The following is a 22,983-nucleotide window of genomic DNA, read 5'->3' as shown; positions in this document are numbered from 1 at the left end:
AAATATTTTTCTAGACATCACTGTTCACACCACTGCTGTTCCCTTCTCAGGTGCCACAAGAGACACTACAGACTGCATGAGTTACTGAGACAGAATAAGCTCACTCTGTCCTCTTTCTGTTTTCGCTCCTCGGTAAGCTCTTCAGCGAGGCTCAGCATGGCATTCTTCAAGTCCTCATTGGCATCACTGCAACAAAGGGAACCCCCGCTGCTATTTGTGACACAAGAATTCCCAGTTACACAGCTCGCAGTACTACTTTTTGATGGCTGTGAGAAACTTCAGTTATAAAATGATTTAGAAACAATGTGCTTAAAAACGTCCTCTTTCACTACCACTTTGCCATCTTGTTATTCAGAAAACATAGTTCAAGTCTAGTCGAACTTAACCCTTTCCATGCCAAGGATGAGTGATTCGTCTAGCCATTCCCTGAGATATATGCCAGTGAGGAGTCTCGCGCATCCTAGGATTTCCTTTCATCTGCTGAGTGCCACAGACGAGCGGCAGTCATTGCATCATTTTGGTGTGAATGCTATGCTACTAGTAGATGGCACCAGAGTGCAGTTGGTAGAAATGCAGCGATAGTCTAGATTTCCTGGGTTTTAAGAATGGCAGCTCACCGTAAAGTAGCTGCTGCAACAACAGCCACCTTTTTTAGTGCCGTAATCACAGTGTTTTTGGGCATTTCTTCACCGCAAGCAAGTGATTAAACCTGGAAAGTTTTAGTGAGACATGCTCGGAGCTTGAATTTAGTACTGATGATTACGAGGAGGATTTAGAGACTCTGGTGGCCTCTTTTGCATGGATGTGGCTTATCAAAAACACTTTGCCGAAAGTGCCTATGAGATTTTCTTTCTTTGCAGTACAAGAAATGATGTTTCGCATGGAGGACAATGAAAGCATGGTTGAGTTCTGTACCAAGAAATTCCAAGCTTAATAAACTATTTCTGTAGCTGTGCTTTCTGCAGTTCAATAACATTGAAAAATTGACAGTAACAGATAAAAGAGAACAACAAATGAATTGCTAATACTGCAATAATGAGAACTGTTCCCTATGAATCAGTCCCTCGAAAATTCAGAAAGGTTTAGTGTTTTTCTAAAAAACAATTTGGCCAAGAAAGGGCTACATCACTTAAAACTTCAGTGTCCTTCAGTCTAAACAGTCCACGTACTTCACAACAAAGATCTGTAAAGAGCATCACGTGCCTCCTGAATGCCAGATCTAACTGCTGTGGATACATATGCTGCTAAATACAGCAGACCCCTGCTCATGGTTTCCTCGCTATTATATTTTCCCAGCTACAATGTCTATGGATCTCGATCTCTCTGATGTTCACAGCATGCTGGCAAAATTCATTTAATACTGCGGTTACATGAAAAGCATAGAAGTTCCCCTAAGTGAATCAAGCTTGTAATAGTACTTGAAAATGCCTGCACGGTCCCTGAAGCAAACAAGTGAATGACTTCTAAAAGGACATAATACTAAGGTTTTGAATATCATAGCATGCGAGGCAGAATTCAGCACGTGAGACGGAATGTTGAAAGAACGACAAGTACTTCTCTGTGTTTCCTAATCTTGTTTTATGTGCTGACTTTGATCTCAGGAAATGAATGAACAAACAAACAAACAAATCAAGAAACAAACAATGCAATAAATCAATACAGTGAAGAGAAAATGATACATGACAGACCTGATAAACTGTGCAGTCTCGCATGCTGCCTCCTTTTCCTGCTTGAGGTTGGACAGTGCGCCTTCCATCTCCTAGTGGTTTCCCACAGAAATTAACATATCTTAGCCTCTAAAATGAGTATATTATCACAGATGATAATGAATCCAGGTACGATACAAAAATATTTTAAAAAATAAAATGACTGCTTTCAGAAAGTAAGGTAGCATGTGTCTACACAATTTCAAGTTGTTCAATACCAAAGCATGCAGTAGCACACATAAACATCTGTGGTGGCATGCAGGACTTGACACAGACAGTTCACTGATGGTACTTATCATAAGCAAAGTGCTGCAGAAGCAACAGTCACAAATGTGCTAACATGCAAGCCTTCAGCCAAAGCATGGAAATAATCAGTCAATGCATGTCAATACAAAATTCTGCATACTGCCAAGCTCACCTCCTAGAGGTTTCATTAAAGCAGCATAAACAGTGAAATACATATCAACTTTCACATTTCGTGCCTGGGCATACATTAGTCCATCACAAAGGACTACCCTGCTGTTTGCGAACGTGCACATGTGATATAAGCTTAGCACCAGCCAATAACACTAACACTTCTTTGACATTGGTTGTGTTGCTCAGCTACTGTAACAGCAACTATACGACAGCTAACTTTTAAACTCGATCAAGGATAGCACAAGCTGAAATGCACACAATTATCTTGTTTTATTTGGCTGTTTAGAAACAACTGCTGTCTGCATACACCAGTCTTCAAAAGAAACAAAACCACAGACTAAGATGCACAAATGACTTATCCTGGCTATGCCAATAATATGCGTGGATTTGGACGTTGAGAACAAAAATTTGTCTGATCTACCAGAACTTATGAGCAATGCAGATGCCAACAGGAGGTTGACTAGACACTCTGGAGTCAGCTGGGGTGATGCATGCAGTGGCGGTGTTTCTTTTGACAGATGTACGGGCAACATAGTACAACTACTTTACCTTCAGAAATTGTCTGAAGCAACCACGGCAGCTTCAAAAATGCAGATGCTGCAGTTACAAGATAACCTTTCCCTTCCGAACTATGGTCGCAAAGCGAGTAAGAAATTCAAAGCCCGAAAAACAGGACAATGGGCTTCAGTCTCCTATCTCAAATCTTGTCACGCCATCACCTTGCCACCATGCAATCACACTTTCTGCAAGCAAGTGAAGTCAAAAGTAAGTCTACCTTCAGCTTCTCTTCCAACTGGGAAACCTGTGTCTCCTTCTCGAGAAGCAGTAGGACAGCCTTTTCACGCTCTTCCACTGGAACAGCCTCCATCTTGGCTGCGGCTAGGGCCTCCCTGGTGGCACGCGCACAGCCGAGCATGCAGCAGTGCCATTAGCAGAAGCTTGCGTGCGAGCTTGGCAGGGTTAAAGTTTGAGCGCACTCTTGTGCTTAAGCATGCCGTTGGCGCAGTCATACCTTCTGCCATGCCAAGAGCTGAGCATGTGAGCAGATTATTTTGACAAGCCTCAGCATAGCTGCAGGTAGTAGCGGTTGTCCCAGATCAAATTTAAGCAACAAGCAGTGAGACTATGTCTGGCCTTAGCAAGCTACATAGAACAAAGATAAAAGTTTTGTTTGTATTTCTTCTCTGGCGCACAAGAATCACGACAACTGCCAAACATGCAAACAGACTACAGTGAAAAGCATCTTAATGCCCGCGTATCATGCATGTTCGCATTACTCGAATTTGTACCTGCTAAACCTACAGCACTTTGGCAGGTCACACGAGACACTAGAGCTAGTGGTGATGACACTAATGATAAGCTAGGTATGAATAATTACAAGTCACATAAGGACATTACCAAAAGTGACAAGACAGTTAATGGCATGACACAGTCACCATTGAGACTTACTTGAGTGATGCAATTTCACTTTGTGCTTCTGCTAGATCATCAGCATTTGCCAATGCAAGCTGTTCAAAGTTGGTCACGCCCTCATAGAGACGTTCATTCTCGGCCTGTAGACAATTGAACAAAATTTTTACGCCAGAAGAAAATTGACATCCCAAGAGAGCAGCAGCATTACAAACACAACAAACAAGCTCTGCCAGCACTGAAGCATCAGTTTCAACTGTAAATCAGCAGGAGGTTTATGCCCACAACATATGGCTTTACACTTTGCAATGAAACCATGAATACATAAAATGCCTTCATTTCGTGTCTCTTGCAATACCTTAATGCCAGACAATGTACTTGCACCACTCTTGCTTCTGTGGAAATACTCCTCATAACTTCTTTCATTGTCACTGCTTACATTTTAATAAGTGTGCCCTACAAATGTCCTAAACTTCACTTATCACTAGGCTGCAAACATAACAGACAGCTTCCTGCAGGCCATGCCGTAGCTTTTTACATTGAGGAAGCTAGGTTATGCTTTTTGGTATTGTGCTGCTTTATTACTATTTTTGTTTTTTTCATTTTAACTGCTACAACTCTTTCATCTACCCATCTTGTGGGTACAGAGTCTCTTATTCGGCTTAGCCTAGAAAGTATCCCAACACTGCTGGTGGCCCCACATACAACAGCTCTGAAGAAGTGCATGCTTATAACCGTCAGTGCACAGCATCCTGCGACGTATTCTAGTAGATGACTCTCCTGGTACTTCACCTTATACGAAGTGCACTTCATAGGACAATGTTAAAGAGACATGTCAAAGAGACCTACAAGAATATGAGTGGCCTCAGGCCTCACGAGTGGTAACTCAGCCTACAAAGTAAGCGTACCTTCAGGGCCTCAATGGTCAAGGCATTGTTTGAACACACTCCATTCAGTCGCTGCAGCTCCATCTCCTTCTGAACACATTCGTCGTCGAGCTCAGACACCCTGTTGCTTATGTGCCTCCAGCGGAACATTGCATCAGCTGTTCAGAGTGGGTGAACACCAAAGAAGCATGTAAAAGCACTTCAAACTGCTCTTGTTTTTATGTGCTTAAAATATTGCAAATGTCAATGTTATATCTTGTTAAACAAGCCCATATGCCCAATAACCTTTGTAGTATTCAGTTGTCCCACCTGATTGTGTATATATTTAGAGGCATGCTACATTTTAATTATTAGGTGCAAGATAGTGTTCTGTAAAATACCACAAAAACCTCATTCATTCTACATAGTGTAGCTGCCAATGCATTTTTAGTCAAATTTATTACTTTAATGAAAGCTTAAAGCAGTATGTATTTTCAATGCCTCACTTTGCATCATCACTTGTAGACCACCACTTTAAACTTGAAGCCTTCGCACTGAACCACCACAGCGCACTGTCGGTCCTTCATTCCAAAGAACAGGATGGAGTGCAATCACCTGCCTATCTTGGTCATCTTCATCTCAAATCCTGAATCATTGAAGGCTGCAGTTGAAGATGTAATGCAATAGACCTGCTTTTTTTTCCGGTAGACTCCCATTATATCGGCTCCAGTTATTTTGATTATGAATTTTTTTCTATCCCAACTGAAGGGTCTTAGCCAGCACCTATACATTTCTGTCAGACAAAAATTAATTTGATCCTGAAATTATTCCTCACCAGCTATACAAACCTGACTGGTCAGCATGCATACACCTGGCCCCAATGCTAACCCTAATCAAAAGCCCAATGGCTGCAGCTTGTGTCTTGATTGTGCCAGGGGACAGTAAGCTTGTTGAATATGCATGATCTCCCAGTGAAAATGCCTTCAGCAGCTCCATAATGAATGATTATCTCATTTACCAGATATTAATGCCCGCCATCTTGCTAAATAACGGGTCCAAAACTGATTGCAGATAACTATCACATACGAAACTGAAACCGCATTCACAGCGTTAACAGCCTACCACCAGAACTATTGTCACTGCCATTGCCACACAACATGGCAACAGAACAAGTTTTTGACAGTGAAAATGCGCCACTTTGAGGCTTTAATTATAAAAATTCACTCAGACATTAAGTTATTTTACATGCCGAACTAATGGCAACAGAGTCTTGTTGCATGTTTCCAGCACTCATGACACCTGCACGTGTTGTAGGGAGAACTGGCAAAGTGTTTAGTCTAGGCATGAGCAGCCATCCAAAAGGTTCAACAAATGCAGAATATCAAATGTAATGTATTTCAATGTAAACTGCATGTAATGGTCCATAGACAACAATAGAAAGCCAGGCATACTCAATCACGTGTTCAAGTTCATGCCTAGATATATCCAGTTAAATCTTAACATAAGGAACTTAAACAGAACAAAGTATTTAATGAAAGCTTTTTGTCGATAGAACACCATGTATTTTGAACCCCAATACAAAAAAGTGTGTTTATACATGACTTCGATGTAAAAAATTTCACTACCATGCCGAAGGAATACCAATACAATAAATCTAAATCAAAACTTCTGCAGACGTAGATGGTCGAATGGTTGAATTACAAGTGGCTGCTTGCGAACACACCTCTCAAATTGTACGCCATGTGACCAAGAGTGACTGCTGAAGTGGAGCAGCGTCGTGTTCCCTTTAAAGTCCGAGAGTGATAAGATCCTATTGCACCCCATGTGCACACTGTATGGTTTGGGTGAGAGTGAAAGCATGCAAGGGTGAGCAGAGAAGGCCTGCAGCTTGATAAGTGCTGTCTTCCCGTGCGAGCAAGGGAAGAGGGGGGAGGGAAGTGAGGCCATGGTAATGTGATCAAGCACGCACAAGGGAGGTGGGGGAGCAGGCTGGCATGTGTCTCCTTTTCTAGTGTGGCCATGGCTGTCAACATGGCTGGGCACATACGCAGCCTGCGCACTCCGTTTTAAAGGTAATCTGCCACGTGTGCAGACTGGGCACGTCGAGATGACACGGCATCTATGTACGCTGTCTTCCTGCGCATTTCGTAATGGAGGTTGCCTAATCTCAAGTTTCAGAAAGATGTCAAAGCGAGAGGAAGACAAAGCATTCGCTACCCGCTGCCCGTGCTTTTCACAATAGCGTCACACCACTGTAGGCGACACTATCAGCCGCAGAGGCGACATTGGCTGATAGTGTGGCTGACGTCGTGGCTGGCTTCACTTTGCACCGCCGATGTCAAGATATCATCTAAACGGCATGAAGCCATATCATTTGTTGCCAACTCTCAAGTTCAGCAAAATGAATATTTCTTTCTCATTAAAATTTGCTTTTTCCAATCGCCCAATAATTCAGAATTCACAGCCGCCTTCGCGGAGAAAAATTCATCAGCAACTGTACTTATTTGCATAAAAGGTCAAATTTCAATATAGCAAAATTTCAATATTACCAATTTTACCGACTTCATTACACAGTGAAATCTCGATATAACAAACTGCAGGGGACCGCGGTAAATTGTTCGTTATTCTGAAATATTGTTATAGTGAAAGCCCATCAACCTATCAGTTCATAAGTTGTCACCATATGAGCTATCCACAAAAACATCAATGTTGGCTCTCGGCACGTGCTGTTGCTATTCTTCATAGATTCGGCCACCACGCACCACCGAAGCACTAAACAATAAGAGCGACGTGTGCAAAACAGACGCTGATGCCGAGAAAACTACCGACAAAAAGGTAGCTCTATGTCACTTCCAAAAGGCAGTGTTTCCTGCTTTTTGTTTGTTATTCACATTTCTTGCTGTGGACACCGCAACTGTCTCGCTCAAGGCGAACACCAGGGGAGGTATTCTGTAAGAGTCCACCAAGTGGACATGTCTATTTCGTCTGCTGCTGAAGTGCTCATTGGCTGTGGCATGTCGCTGCCACATGTGCAGCCCAGCCCAGCCAATCAGAACTTCAACAGCAGACGAAATGGACATGTCCACTAGAGGGACTCTTACAGAGTACCACCCCTGAACTATGCCAAGGTGCAAGTGCGTGTAAACGACAGCATCTGGAAAGTGCAAAGTGCGACCGTGTGGCAGCCCTGAGAGTACGGAGGTTACATTTCACTGCGCATGTAGCTGGTACGACCGCAGAAAGGAGCGCAAAAGAAAGAGGCATGCACTGAAAGAAGGGTGAAAGAAGGAATAGAGGCGCCTCCATTGCTAGGCGACACTTTTCTGGGTGGAGCATGCGTTCGCAAAACCTGATGTGTCGCCACCTCCGCTCATCCGTCTTCCTTTTTTATCGGGGGGAGGCACCGTCTCGGGTTTTCCCAACCCACGCGCCGTGTTTTACACTCTCCGCACCTTGTCGTCTGCCAGCCTACTGTTTTGACTGCCCCGAAGGATACACGGAAGTCTAAAAATTCCCCAGATTTCTGAATATTAGTTTGTAGTACTGAGGCATTAGCATCACAGGGTAACTGAATAATGATCATTATTCTGAAAAGTTCAGTATGCTGAAGTTCGCAGTACTGAAATATTGTTACATAGTACTGAAATGTTTTTACATTGAAACTACAGTAAAACCTCGTTAATTTGGCCTCCGTTAATTCAGAAATTAGAGTAATTCGGACGCGCCGCCTGGTTCCGTCAAACATGTACATAACCCTATGGCACGAAACTCCCGTTAATTCGGACATATTTGGTCATACTTCGTTTAATTCAGACAGTTCGTGGAGCTCAGAGGCACGTGAGGCATATAGGATCAGGTGGCACTAGGGGGTGTTCAAATCACACCACAAGCAATGGCGTCTCCGATTAGCGGGCACCGATCTCAAAGGCCATACTTGCATGTGCTGGGAAGGCCAAAAGGCTGGAAATACGTCAAGGCCACCATGTTTATTTTATTGCTATAATAGACAAACCTACATCTCAAAAAACATGGCGGCAATGACATACTTCTGGCTTTGCAGTCGCTTTTGGCGCTTGGCACTACCTCTGCATCACTATGGTTATTAGCACGGTAGTTATCGGTCTATGCTAGCAACCCTAATCTATGCATACGAACATGTTTTTTTCTTTTTATTCCTGTCCGCCATTTCGGACGTTGTCTTTTGCTTATGCAGTTGTGTGGTTGCAAAGCTGTGCCGTTTTTTTTCATTGTCGTTTTTATTGTGTTTATCGGTTTGCGTCAGGTGCATGTGCGAGTACGGCGGAACTTTTCTTGTGTCTGTGTGTGTGTGTGTGTTAAATTTTGTTTGCGCTTTTCTTTTTTCCATTTATACTTTGTTGTTTCTTGACATCGTGCGTGCACCCGTCACTTCATTGCCGCACATCTGAATGTCCCGCTGGACGAATACATCCACATCAATAGTGCTGTTGCTGTTGTCGGTCGCCTCAACGACGATGAAATACAGGATGTACTAGGCGACGAAGAGCCCGACACTGATAGCGAAAATGCACCCATCATGGATGCATGTGAAGTGCTGCGCCGCACTGCTAAAGAGGTCGATGGTGGCCTTAAAGTTTTCGAGAACATCTGTGTCATTTCTCCCGACAGTCTGCACAGCCTGCACCACCTACAAGACCTCCAAAAAATTGTGCTTTCCGCGCAAATTTCTCACGCGCAACAAGCAACAATAACCAGTTATTTCATGGAGTAAAGGTATGTCGATGTTTTAGGAATTTTTCGAGTTATTGTAGAAACCTCATTAATTTGACATTCGGTTAATTCTGACATTTTCTCCGGTCCCGTGAAATTCAAATTAACGGGGTTTTACTGTATAAGAAGCCAGCAGGGGATTTCTGATAAGTTAGTTAATCTGAAAAGTGCGTTAATGTGGTGTTCGTAGTAACTAGGTTTCACTGTGTTGAAGTTTAACTGTGTGTGCCTTTTTTGATAAACCATCAGCTGAAAGTGAGCACTTGTGTTTGTTCATTCGTCCAGAGACGTGACATGCCCCGCTGCAGCCACCACCTAAAGCACCATGAATGAGTCTCTTTGTTCTTGCCACACCTTGTTTTCCTTACTCACTGCGAATCAGCAAGCACGCAGCCACAGAGCATACAGTACGCAGGAAGCGTTGTCACATGTCAGCGGAGCTGGATAGTGACGTTGCTGCACCATTTCAAGCAGGCGATTGACAAACAAAACGGTGGCCATGACGTCTTTTCACCACCAGCAGTCACTTCTGGCCTTTTTCTGTTTTTGTTATCAAAATTCATTCACCAGGGTACAAAAATATTTTGTTAAGGTGAGAATTTTGTTGTCTCTGGTTTTTGTTTTCACGGAGTGCAACTGTATCTATTTCCTTTGTGTAGGCGTGTTTCACTACTCTCTGCAACAACTGACAGCCTCAAAAGTAATATGAACAAATTAATTTTTCCAGTAAGGCAATCATAAGTTCAATGCCAAATTTTCAAGCATGTGCTAGATACTTCAAACACAAAGCTTTTGTTCTAGTGAATGGTTTCAGCTTTTACAAGTTAGTGGTACAACATAACATCATCTGTCTGACAGCAGTGCACATAAATATTTTTGCAAGACATGGAATGAAAAAGTAGCACTCACAGATGTCTGATCGATGTTCAAGTGCATCTGCCACCGCACTGGAAAAGAAGCCAATTTTCTAAGTGAACAAGATGAACAAGCTAAGCGGCAACAGCTATCAGCCATTCACAGTAAATAAGAGCCAAGGGGAAGAACACTGGAACAAGAACTCACTCTAATGAAAGTTTGTTCAAAGAAGACAAAGTCGCTGCATTTTCATGTTCCAGTTGGTCCAAGTAGTCCAAAGTTTTGCGCTGGCTCTCTTGGAAATCTCTTATCATTTCTTTCTTGACATCCGCCTGAACCTTCAGTTCGTTCTCCAGATGCTGCTTCATTTCCTGTAGAACCGACAAAGAATGAAACTGAAGCACTGAAGAATATATTTGGGAAAGAGAAAAAAGAAAGGAAATCGCTAGGCCCCAATGACTATCTAAATTCTTGAATGCAATGACTGCGAATAACAGTTATGAGCCCTCGACTGATGGATAGATTTATAGAATGCTATGCGATCGCAAGACGCCCCTGGTATTTTGCGATAACTATTGAAAGAACTTGATGAGAATTCATTATTGAATTAAAAATCATTACCAGCACTATATTTGTGTTCAGAACAACAACTGTTTGCGCACTCCCAGTGAGCAGAAAATTAGCTGGATGAGAAATCCATCATGACTTCTCTATCTTGATGCATGTAAATTAATGACAGCTGCTGAGCAATACTTATCTTTAGAAGGTTAATGAAAAAGAGTGCAAGTGTGCGTTCTCGTTAAGGCAACACAGTCCCCACCTGGAGTTCATTAAAGTCCTTGAGCTTCTCTCCTAAGGCCTGTTTCTCAGCCATCAGAGTGTCTGGAAGAAAGGACACTGGTCAATGGAGCACATTACTTCACAAACCTTACCAGATAGGCAGTTCAACGAACACTCCACTCTCTTCCCTACGATTTGGCATTCGTCATTTTCTCGCCCGACATTTTTTTATACTAATAGCACGAAGTTTATAGTGTCGCAAAGTTAACAAGCGAGGCCTTGGCAAAACGGTGTTCTTTATAACGGTTAACACTCAGAGTGCGCATACCACTGCGCATTTCGTCGTTCTCATTCAAGTGGCTGACGGCTGCAGGCACTAGCCTATCTCACGTCAATATGTTCTCCAAATGCGAGCGCCAGCAAAGAAATCTATACAAGGCCTGTATGTTTACTACCAAGGTGGGTGCAAGTAAACAGACTCCTGTACTACATAATTTTTTTTTAAAATCTGGCAACATAATGTAGGCTCATGGGCATCTCTAATACACCAACTTCTCAGTGGAAGAGGAGCTTGTTTGATTTAACTAATTTTCTACAATTTAGCTATCATGTACATGCCACTCAGTACATGCCCATTTTTGGCTAATCCTCAAGAATGGGTATGCGCCAATGTAACACAAGGAATATAGAAGCTGTAACCTTTGCAGTGCATAAACATAACCACTGCATGAGACTACACAATGCAGAAGATGGAAACAAACGCTTGTACATGTTGCCGGTAGTTGTACAGCATTTATTTAAACACTTCACAAAAGCTTCGCTTATCATATACTCCAATATATGGATTGAATCTGCATGGGTAGCCTACTGGGCACAGGCTGGTTAACCTCCCTGCCTTTCTCTTATGACTTCTCTATCTCTCTCTTCAAATCTGCATAATTATTTTTATTTTCAGTTTCTGCATCAAAAATGTTTATTTCTGCTAGCTTTTTGCGACGCATCAACTCGCAGGTCAAACGTAAGATTTTTCACAGAGGCTGTTTTATGTCTGCACTATATGAAACTAGGTTTCTATGTGGTCCAAAATTTTGCTGCGCTTGGCTTCTAGAAAAAAACCATCCCCACACACAGGCAATTTCAGTCACCATTGAAGCCTTTAAAGTTAATATCCACAGAATTGCTAATGGCCACTGATGTGCACAGCAGTTACAGTAAAAAACTACTTCAAAACACTTGGAATAACTAAGCAGCATTCAATATTGTGAGCAGACCAAGGAGGTCAATTACATGACAGCGGCAAAACATGAGCCTGCACACAGCAAACAGTTAGCAAAAATTAAAATGAAGAACTCTTCCCCAGACGTGACCATTTGCAGTGCTAGTGGTTTGAGTAGATGATGAACAGGTTAAAGTAAAAACCTTGAGCTATAAAGCTCTTACGAAAATTAACATAATGTAAATGTTTTAGATCCATTTTTGCCACCATTTAGGAAGGTGAATGGAAAATGCAACAGCTTTAATGGAAGGAGAAAGGAACAGACTTGGACAATACCTTTCTCAGCAGTCAGCATTCTCATAGTGGTGTCATTGAGCACTTCCCTGAAGGAGAGAAAATGGCCCATGAGGTTTCTGTTAAAATGAGGAATCTGCAGCCATGTCAGCATTTACGTGGCTGCAAATTGTGGTTATAGCATGCTGCACTTTCTCGTGGCAAATGCTTACTGCCTTTGCAAACAGTTGCACCATAGTATATGCGTGTCAAGACTTTTACAAGTACACTTCCATTAATTTGACTCCGGTTAATTCAATCGTGGCTGAAGGCCCCAGTAGGTGCCCATGCATGTTTGCGAGCCCAAACTTTGATTGCTTCGATTCTAAAATTAACCTTTGCCGGATTATTCGAACTTGACCAGTCAGCACACAGACCCCTGACCCTGATTGGTAACCCCGATAGCGGCTCCTTTAGAGGCAGTATCTGTCTCAGCAGAGCTTAGGGGTCAGTGAGCACACTGAAGACAATCACTCATCAGAAATGCCTATTCTCGGTCCGCCCTGGGAAGTTGTTGAAGCAATAACTGTAGCTCACAATTTCTGATTACAGCATTTACTCAATTCTAACATGTACATTTTTTCATAAATAAAATTGGGCCGAGAATTGCCTGCACAGTGCAACAAATAAGAAACCAATACTGCCTTTAGAATGTTAGTATGCCCTACGACATAACACAACCGTATCACGGCAAAGCTAACTTTTAATAACAGTGTGGTGAAGCTTATTTTAAGAAACAAGCCAATATTGTGCTACTATATTTTTTGCTAAAAAATTGTGTGTGCATTAGAGTTCGGTTATGTTTTGGAGCTTTAATGTAATTGCTACATTCTCTCCTTTGAACACATATATAGTGGGCATGCATTCGGTTCTGGGGTATGTTAGAATTGGGCTACTGCCAAATGAATCAGCAGTGCATTTTGTCATATTTTTCTGCATGTTGATTAATTCAACCCACTGGATAACTCGATCACTTTCATTGGTCCCGTCAGGGTGGAATTAATGGGAGTCAACTGTATGCAGAAGTGGCCAGCACAATGCATGACAATGATGTGGCACAGTAGATTACAAGGTTGTTAGACGAACAAAGGGTGCCAACTTGCCAAGAAAAGAATACTAAATTCAGAATTTCAATGTAAAATAGGGTTATCCGAAGTACACATAGGTTTATCCCAAGTACATAGGGTATCCCAAGCGAAAATCTTAGAATCAGGTTTGATAAAGTTGGGCAATTTGAGCACTGCCGACACCAAATGGCTGGCCTTACAGCCGACATTCAAAAGGCAAAGCTCATATGGTCTCGTTACAAAATTCACAAGTGACAAGAACCTAAGGAGGCAATGGACACAGGAGCTGAAGGCAAGAGAAAATCGAGCCGTGCTGTGAAAAGCTGGAAAGATTATCTAGCACGACCTCAAAACCAAGATGATGAACAACTGTAGATGAGAAAATGTCAGGGCAAAGTAAGCAAAACATTTATGTTAGTGAACCCGTGCAGGAAATGAGATCCTGCTGTTAAGGAAAACGAGAAGTGTCCTTACTTGTCATGCAGGCAGCTGCACTCATGTATTAGTTGCTGCAGTGCACTGCCTGTGGCCTCGATGACTGCCAGAGTTGACATGTTGTTCAAGTCCAGCTGGGCACACAGGCTTTCTGCCAGCTTTCGCAGGCACGCATCCAGCAGTGCCTTTTCTTCCTGGAAAAGAGCGAGACAGAACAGCACTCAGAGGAATAACTATGCCAACCAATATTACAATGAACACAATCTTCCAAGGCAGCAACTACATATTACCACAGGCACCACAAATGTGAGCAAATGTGCGTAACCTAGGCTTATACACTATTTTTCTAGTCATCTACTACAACATACTACAGTCGACTTCTATTAATTCGACCCCAACAGGACCAACAAAATTGGTCGAATTATCCGACAGCTCAAATTAAACAAAATGCAGGAAAAAAAAACGCAATTTTTGAAGTACGCTTTACCGCAATACATTGGTGTTATCTGGTAAAGCATATGACAGCTGCAAAGGTGTTTTGTTTTCGTATCGGATAGCACCACCCAAGCAATTTTAGGACAAATATTTAGGAAAAAAAAAAGACACACGTTAGAATTAGGCCCATACTGTAACAATTCATTGTGAGCTACCATTTTTGCTTGAATATCTTTTCAAGGCGGGCCAAAAATAAGCAAACAGTTTTATAAATGCTCGAACAAATGACCACATAGAGAGAGCACACAAGGACAGGCCCCTGTCCTTGTGTGCTCTCTCTACATGGTCGTTTGTTCGCGCATTTATAAATATGTTTGCCAATATGCACCAACTCGCCCAACAAGTTCTTCTAAACCAAAAATAAATGTTTTTGACCGGAGATGACACACGTTCAATGCCTTCTCTGTACCATAAGCACTGCCGAGACGGATGCTGTCACTACTGAAGTCAACACTACAGGGGTCAGGTGTGTGTGTGACGATCAGCCAAGTTCAAATTATCCAGCAAAGGCTAATTTCTGGATCACAATAACGAAAGGTTGGTCCCATAGAAATTTGTAGGCATCAGCCAAGGCCTTCGGTCAGGATTGAATCAACAGGAGTCGAATTAACAGAAGTCAACTGCATCTGTAGCAAAAGCTTCCACGCCGAGGCAATGGTGGCCAGCCGAGATGTGGTGGACTGTGGTGGCGCTGCAGTTGCTAGAACTGAGCTGACATAACAGAAAAAACAAATATACTTCCGAATGCCTCTACATGAAACAGACATCAAACATTAAAAACAATGAAGTGTCAGTGCTGCCTACTGCAATGCCTTCATGTGTACATCTAGTGGCCATGATTCTTAATAACAGGTAGTGTTGGTGTGCACTTAATACAATCTGTGTGGAGAACTTGTTTTATTGCGATAGCAATCATACGGACACTCTAGGCACATTTCCGCTGTTGCCGTGATGTTTGGCATGAAGTCCAAGTGCGATAACAGTGTCACCGTGTGCCATATGCTGTACACGTCAGTGTGAGCCAACGATGCTGGCTCAATCTCGCACATGCAAGGGAGGAAAGCAGGAAGGAAGCTTGCCGTCTTCACATTGTCTTCCAACATGTGCAAGGCACCGGGGGTGGGGTGGGGTCCTACTACTAGTGAGGTGCGTTCATGTTGGCTTGTTTTAGTTGGTAAGTGAATGTTTACACATTTATACAGCTGATAAAACTACTATCCTTACTTTCTACAGCTATCTACTAATTTGCCATTGCAATCAACCCTTCACCTTTCAGGTGAAACTGCAACCGTTTTTGTTTAAATTGAATTCTGCATCATTAAGTGTACCATGAATTGTGCTGCCTGAGCCTTTTTCACTTCAATTTTCCTTTTCTCCTCAACCACACAGTAGACTGTGCGACATTTGTGTGGTTGCATCTTGTGGGCTCTGTATGCATATATGAACTTGTAACAGGTAAACACTTCTTAATTCATTCCATAGATTAAACCCAAGAACAAAGCATTTTCAAGTGGTCACTCTACTAGCACATAGCAGTTCAAGGCCAAATTAATCACCAACTCGAAGCCATTGGACACTCAATATGGCAAAGCCGTTCTGCGGAAGCTCGCAAAGTGGAGGAAGATTCATGAAAGGGAAAAATTGTTCCTTTCATGCACCTGCCTGTAGCACGAAGCTACATAGCTACAAGCTTATTTCTTTGTTTATTTCAGCTTACGCTGAGGTGACATACAAACCTTCTCTTCCTTAAGCTGACACTCCAGGCTTTCTCGATGTGAGAGGACATTGCTGTGTTCTTGTACCAAAAACTGCATCTTGCTCTGGCACTTCGCTGCATTGCAAGAGATGCACAAGGGGTGCAAACTTGCGTTACTGATTCACAATACAGGTCAGTACAATACAGCACATATATGTGCTTAAACTACCACTTTTATGAAACAACAATGTGCACCAACTGTTAGGCAAGCGTTAATACAGTAGCAACTAAATATGCTTGAACCAGCTCTTCTAGTCTTTTTGAAGTACAGTAGAACCTCATTGATACAATCCCGCAACATACGATTTCTTGGCATCAATGTTCACGATCAAGAACACAAAAATTACCCAATGAGCTATGCTTATTTTTTACTGGTTCATACGTTTCTGGAAAACACAATCTTTTGGCACCAATGCTCAATACTTCATAGAACTGTGATCATATGATACATTTTCCAGCTGCTAGATCCCATGTAAATAAATGTGCGAAGTGCGCATGACCAAGAACAGTATCCGCCCACAGCGGCAGCTTCACAGCAATACTCGCCTGCCCACCTCGCGTAAAAACACCGGCACGCACTCAGTTTCTTATTCTTATACCAGCAAATCTCCTGAGTCATTGCAAGTCGCATTCACAGCTATCGCCGCCAGCCCTATTGTTATAGGCATCAATCCTAACCTATTTCACAGTGCTTGGTGTCCGTAGAAGCGTACTGCACACTTTTAAGCGGCGTTAACCCAAACGTACCCCTGTTCCCTTCTGCAGACTACAATCGTACGATACGCTTTCCAGCCGCTAGGTCCCACGTAAACAAGAAAAGGTGCAAGTGCGCTCAATCAAGAACAGTAGTCACCTGCCACATCAGCTTCCCTGCAATAGTCACCTGCCCGTCTCATATGAAAATTCCGGAGCCATATAGTTTCACATTGTAAGAAACTCCATGGCCAGCAAGCACTCAGTTTCTTATTCTGGTACCAGAAAATCTCCTCCCTGTTCATTGCATGCCGGATTCACAGCTATCGCTGCCAACCCTATTGCAGTAAGCATCTTCACTTATCTGTTTCACAGCGCATGGGGCATCCAATGAAAGCGTACTGCATGCTTTTAGTAGGCAATAACCCAAACATGCTGCGGTTTCCTGCTGCAGGCAGCGCGATGCGAGTGTCACATTTCGCTTCAGCAGCCTCCGGCATCGCCCAGCAGATTGTTTCGTTTAAATTTCCCATCACCGTCTTAAAACACTATGCAATAAAGAAATAACAAAATGTGTCTCAGGCTGTCAGAGCTCCAGCAGGTCGATGCGCATCGGCAACTTGTGCCACAACGATGTGTGCGACGCTTCGCATTACGTAGATGGCAACTACAGTGGAGTCTGTCAAATTTTTTAGTTAATTTGAATTGTACGTTTTCCCAGTTAGTATGTTTTTATTGCGTTTTTTATCAAAACGCATTAACAAGGGTCTACCGTATAAGCAGAAAGATTGCTTTTATTGTTATGTTTAGGTTAGGAATGGTGTTGGTCAGAGATGCCACCAAGGACAGCAAGGAAGAAATTGCGGCAGACATGGCAGACAAACATACATTCAAACAGAAAGAGAAAAAAAAATACAAACTGCCCACGGCACTTCGTCATACAAGGATTATTGCAAAGCATCTCAACAGGGCATTTGTTACTAAAGCATAGTGTGCTCATGCCTCCCTGGTGCTCTCCCACAGATCTGATGTGGCTAAATCACACAGCTACTGTTCAGCAATGGGAAGGAGTACCTCACAAATTTTGGTGTCAGCTGAGCCACTCGTCTTCTGCTCCTGTCGCTCAGCACACACCAAAGTTTGCGAGACACTGAAAACGACACAAGAACAGAACTGGAAACCGGATCACGGCAACACAAGGGCTCACATTGTGAACACAGTGACCCAGTTTCTTGAATGCCGAAGTACCGCTATGGTCTCCTTGTCCACCCCATACAATCCAGACCTGGCACTCTACAACTTATTCTTTTACTCCGTTGCAAAAAAAGGACTTGAAGAGACATTGTATTGACAAGGAGCAGAACGAAGCTAAGGCGCTGGAAGCAATATTTAAGGAGGTGCCAAATGATGACTTCGCTCGTGCTTGTTACATTTGATAGAAACGATGGTACACAACCTAGAAGAGGATAAGAGTGCTGATGACTAATTATATAGAACAAGGGTTTAAGGACGTCAGTCATTAGCGAACAACCCTCGTATTACACACCACTCTACAATATATCACTCACTCGTGAGCAAGACTTTTGTAAAACCCTCGTAAACACTGTAATGATTTCATGTAAGCTATAAACTCATGTAATATCTTCTGCCCACTCCAGATGCTACAACAGATGCAGTTTACAGGACTGTCATATTCATTTTAGGCCCTAACTTGTGGGTTTGTAAACTCTGTGCATCTGTTTTTTTTATGCTGCATATTTCCACAATAAAGAAAATTTGAGGCCTTAAATAAAGATTTCTCTCCCTACAGTCAGCAGACTTAGCTCACCTTTTAAAGGGACTCTGAAACACATTTTGAACATAGTAAAAAAATGTTGCCGAACTGTAGAAGAGGCTCCTCTGAACATGCAAGCGAGATATTACTGCAATGCACGCAGCTGGGTATTTACCATCTCATGTCAAAAGCAGCATTAAATTGCTTGCTCACACATACGCAATGTCGTCACGCAGCATCAGCACAAGCATCTGGACCCACCAACAGCTATTGGCTGACTTCATGATCGCAGGGACATCTTCAGTAACACAATTGCTAATTTTGAGTTAAATAAATAACACACATACAGTTGGTACCTCGTTGATATGTTCCCATTATGTATGTTTTCCTCGCATTAGTGTTTGCAATCGAGAACACAAAAAATGGCCCAATAGAGTTATGCTCAATTTTTACCAGTTAATACATTCCCGGAAACTGCACCAATGTTCAGTACACCACCAAACTGAAATCGCTTGATACGTTTCCCAGCTACTAGATCCAATCTAAACAGGGCAATGCACGAGGCGCACGCAATCGAGACCAGTATATGGCTGCCCGAAGCGGGAGCTTCAGCGCAATACTCGCCCGCCCGTCTCACGTGAAAACGGCGGCGCGCACTCAGTTTCTCATTTCGCTACCAGCAAATCTTCTCCAGGGCCATCGCATGCAGCATTCACAGCTATCACCGGCAATCCTACTGTGATAAGCATCTTCACCTACCTATTTCACAGCACGTGGTGCCGTAGAAAGTGCAGCGCAAGCTTTTAATAGGCATTAATTGAAATGTGCTGCCACTCCCTATTGCAGACTGCAATCATGCTACTATACGTTTTCCGGCTGCTAAATCCCATGTGGACAAGAAAAGGCGTGAGGCGCACGTGATTGAGAACAGTATATAGCCGCCCATTTCACATAAAAATAACGGCGTGCACAGTTTCTTATTCCGGTAAGAGCAAATCTCCACCCGGGCTCTCATGCGTCGCATTAACAGTTATCGCCGCCAAACCTGCTGCGATAAGCATCTTCACCTATCCGTTTAACAGCGCGTGGTGCATAGTGCCATTGATACCGTACTGCATGCTTTTAGTAGGCGATAATCCAAATGCGCCACCGTTTCCTGCTGCAAGCGGTGTGATGTAGGCATCATGTTTCGCTTTGGCAGCATCGGGCGTCGCCGACCAGCTAGATTTTGTTTCGGTTTCTCGTCACCCTCTTAAACACCCTGCAATAGGAAAACAACAAAACTTGAGCTGCCGGAGCACAACCAACTCAACGCGCGTCGGTGTCTCATGCCGCAATGATCCGCATGACGCTCTGCATTACATAGAAGTCAACCATAGTTGAGTCTGTCAATTTCTTTTAGTTACTTTGGACTGTACGTTTTCCCAGTCAGTATGTTTTTTCTAGCAGATTTTTTCCAAAACGTATGGACGAGATTCTACTGTATACCTAACGAACCCACTTGGCGCCAAGATACTCAACTTAAGGGCGGGGCTTCGCCCCCTTGCCATCCCCCATGTATAGCTTCCAGCGCGCTAGCAGAGATGGAGAGAGAGAGAGAAAGCCATGCATCAGTGCAATAACTCTGCTTATACTCGAAGGATTCAAAATATATTTTGGCAGCATGAGATTCGTGAAAGAATGCCCTTTAATAGTGAAGCCATACTATGATTAGTTCAAAATGTGTTTCAGGGTCCTTTTAAATGCAACTAATTTCATCCAAATCGGTTCAGCATATTTAGAGAATTTCTGCATTTCCCATGTATTTAAATAGGAAAGTCAGAACTGCCCAATATTAAGGCTTCCTCTTACATAGTCACCTGACCTTAAAAGATAATTATTTTGATGAACTTTGCCAGCTATTATGTTACATAATCACATGACTGTGTTTTACCTTGGTGTTGTTGCTTTTCCGTGCTTTCTCCAATACAATGTACAATATGTACTTTCTACTGAAATGGCTGATACCTTCACAAGCTAACAGTTCCAGCAGTGTTTCTGGGCAACCTGTGGTTCTGAAATAATATGACATCTTTTTTTTTTTTTAATGCAAGAAATCTCACCGTTGTCGGCATTGAGAACCTCAACATGGTTCTGCAGTTCACCAAGCTGTTCTTCCAGGGCAATCTTGACACCCACTGTGTCCTGATACAGCTGCGACTGCAGAAATTTGAATGCCTTAGTTAGCACACAGTCCAACTATCTTATTTGTTTTAATTAAGTACTAAACACGTGAATATACACAAAGCATCAACATTGAAGTTTCGCTAATGTTTTATGTCACTGAGCAATTTAATCAATTCGCTCACCATATCGTAGTGTTGCTATCTTATCACTCAAACAAAAACTGCCACAAGTAATGGTCAGTTTCATCCAACAGGTAAGCCCTAGCATCTTTAGCCCTAAGAGGTGCTCATGTTCAAACCCACTACATATGTTGAGCTGTGAAAAAAAAAGGGAATTAATTAATACTATACAACTTTTTACGTATTTGAGAACATATACAACACACCTCATATATAATCTTTTTTTTTTCCTTTCGGAACAGCTCAGCCTGCAGCCTTCTATTGACGTGCAGAAGCAGCAAACAATGCTCATGCCATGAAGTGTGATGGCACACGTTGGCGGGTCAAAACACGTCGAGCCCTCACAATTACCGTCGCCAGCAAGATCCCTAACAAGATTGGTAACAATGTCTTCATTGGCGAGCTCTGCAATGGTCTCAACATCATCGTCAACAGACTCAACATTAGTTGCTACCATCCCATCTAGCCTACCCTAACATCAAGGAACCACCTGAAATTTCTACCTCAGAATCTTCATGCGCAACCATGCATACTCGTCGAGCACCAGGTGCAGCAAGCCTGTTTAATGCCTTAGCCCTAGGATCAGCCTTGTTCCTCAGTATCGTACTCTGCACTGCTTCTTGGGAGGCTATATATTGTGGCAACATCGGACTTCTTTTATCTGCCTTTGTCTCAATTGATGATATCTCCAGCTTCACAGAGAATGGCAGCTTCTGCTGTTTCATAGCAGTGTTAGAACAAAGGCAGGGAGTGAACAAGCATAGCAGAGCAGTACAGCGACACCACACACCATCAAACAATTTAATCAACGTCTGATGCTCTCCCAATGCGCACTCAAGAAAACCAACTTCCAAAGTCTTGGTGCAGAAAAGCCAACTTCTTGAGGTGTTTCATATTGCCCTAAGTTCGTTCTGTCACGTGTTGTGGCTGTTTTTGTTTGTTGTACACATATATTTTCATGACGCTTAAGCTCTGCAGTGTTCTAAAATTGTTTGATGTCAAGAATAATTCAGTTTACCCAAGTTTGATATAACTGGGTTTGACTGTATCATGTTTTAAATTTACTGTGGTATGTTGCATCAGACTACCAGATGTCTTTATCATTCCTGATCAAGAAAATAAATTCAGAGTGTGCCACTACAAGAACAGTCAACTGTTTCAAATCAACAATGCCAGCTAGGTTTCAAGCAAATGATCACTGTTTGACCAGGTCTTCACACTGAATTGAAAAAATCTTGTTTGGAAAAAAGAAGACTTAACTATACAATACCTTTGCATCCAACTTCTTTCTGCAGCTTTCAAGTTCCATGGCAAGGTCATTCACTTTCCTCTTGAACATTTTGTCTGAAAGTACAAGGAAGGAATAAACCGCAAGTAAACTATACTGTCGAAACCTACACGATCCATCAAAGGGACAGAAACATCAATACTTCAGAAGCAGTGATTACTTCACGCTAGAATGCACCCAGATTCTCTCACGGAAAATGCCGCAGTGGTTTTTAATCCATCAGACAACCAAGAGTAGTCCCTTCACCAAAACGTGCAGGCAAGCAATGAGCACTCAGCCAACTGATTTTTTTCATAACTTCAAGTGGCAATGTGTTCTCAGCATCAGACGTGTACAAGAGGCAGATTATATAAGAAAGGCTGTTTTTTTCATGCGGTTCAGCCACATTGGCCATCAAGGAGCAGACCAGCGCGCTGGTCACACATACTACCGCAGGCTTTCGATATGTAATCCAGAATGGACACACAGTGGGAATCGAGCTTCTTCTCAGATCCCGCGCACTATAATCTTTTCGACCCTGATGACACACAACTCCAGGCCATGTCCTGTATGCACATGTCTGCAAACATTCGTTCAGAATAGTTCTTAAATTTGCAAGGACAAGCTGACAATGTCCAATTCACAGAAAGAAGTTACACCTGTTACAGGCTACAGTGGACTTGACAAGCAGAAGGACTGCCTTCTTTCTTTCCTTCTTTTCTCTTTTCTTTTTTTCCCGCATGGAAGAGGACAAAGCACAAGATGAGGACAACACGGTGCAAAGATTGTGTAAAATGCTCATCACATAAGGTGTGCTCT

The 22,983-nt window shown here is 42.7% G+C and overlaps 1 protein-coding gene across 4 annotated transcripts in view; it reads right to left on the bottom strand.

Annotated features, from left to right (window-relative positions):
* Nucleotides 1–22,983, bottom strand: part of LOC126545062 (uncharacterized) — a 69,554-nt gene that overhangs the window by 29,015 nt on the left and 17,556 nt on the right. For all 4 annotated transcript variants that reach the window (XM_055078194.2, XM_055078191.2, XM_055078193.2 and 1 more), the window contains 13 exons: nucleotides 22,168–22,241; nucleotides 20,655–20,751; nucleotides 16,066–16,160; nucleotides 13,874–14,028; nucleotides 12,336–12,382; nucleotides 10,824–10,885; nucleotides 10,211–10,374; nucleotides 10,058–10,095; nucleotides 4,442–4,578; nucleotides 3,573–3,676; nucleotides 2,899–3,013; nucleotides 1,689–1,759; nucleotides 105–186 (listed from right to left, as the gene is read on the bottom strand). In XM_055078194.2, the coding sequence (XP_054934169.1) occupies nucleotides 105–186; nucleotides 1,689–1,759; nucleotides 2,899–3,013; nucleotides 3,573–3,676; nucleotides 4,442–4,578; nucleotides 10,058–10,095; nucleotides 10,211–10,374; nucleotides 10,824–10,885; nucleotides 12,336–12,382; nucleotides 13,874–14,028; nucleotides 16,066–16,160; nucleotides 20,655–20,751; nucleotides 22,168–22,241 (1,241 nt within the window). The remainder of the gene's footprint in view (nucleotides 1–104; nucleotides 187–1,688; nucleotides 1,760–2,898; nucleotides 3,014–3,572; nucleotides 3,677–4,441; nucleotides 4,579–10,057; nucleotides 10,096–10,210; nucleotides 10,375–10,823; nucleotides 10,886–12,335; nucleotides 12,383–13,873; nucleotides 14,029–16,065; nucleotides 16,161–20,654; nucleotides 20,752–22,167; nucleotides 22,242–22,983) is intronic.

Source organism: Dermacentor andersoni, chromosome 10 (assembly GCF_023375885.2).
Source record: "Dermacentor andersoni chromosome 10, qqDerAnde1_hic_scaffold, whole genome shotgun sequence".
NCBI lineage: Eukaryota > Metazoa > Arthropoda > Arachnida > Ixodida > Ixodidae > Dermacentor > Dermacentor andersoni.
The sequence above is the reverse complement of the archived record's forward strand: the minus strand, read 5'-3'. Positions and strand labels throughout refer to the sequence as shown.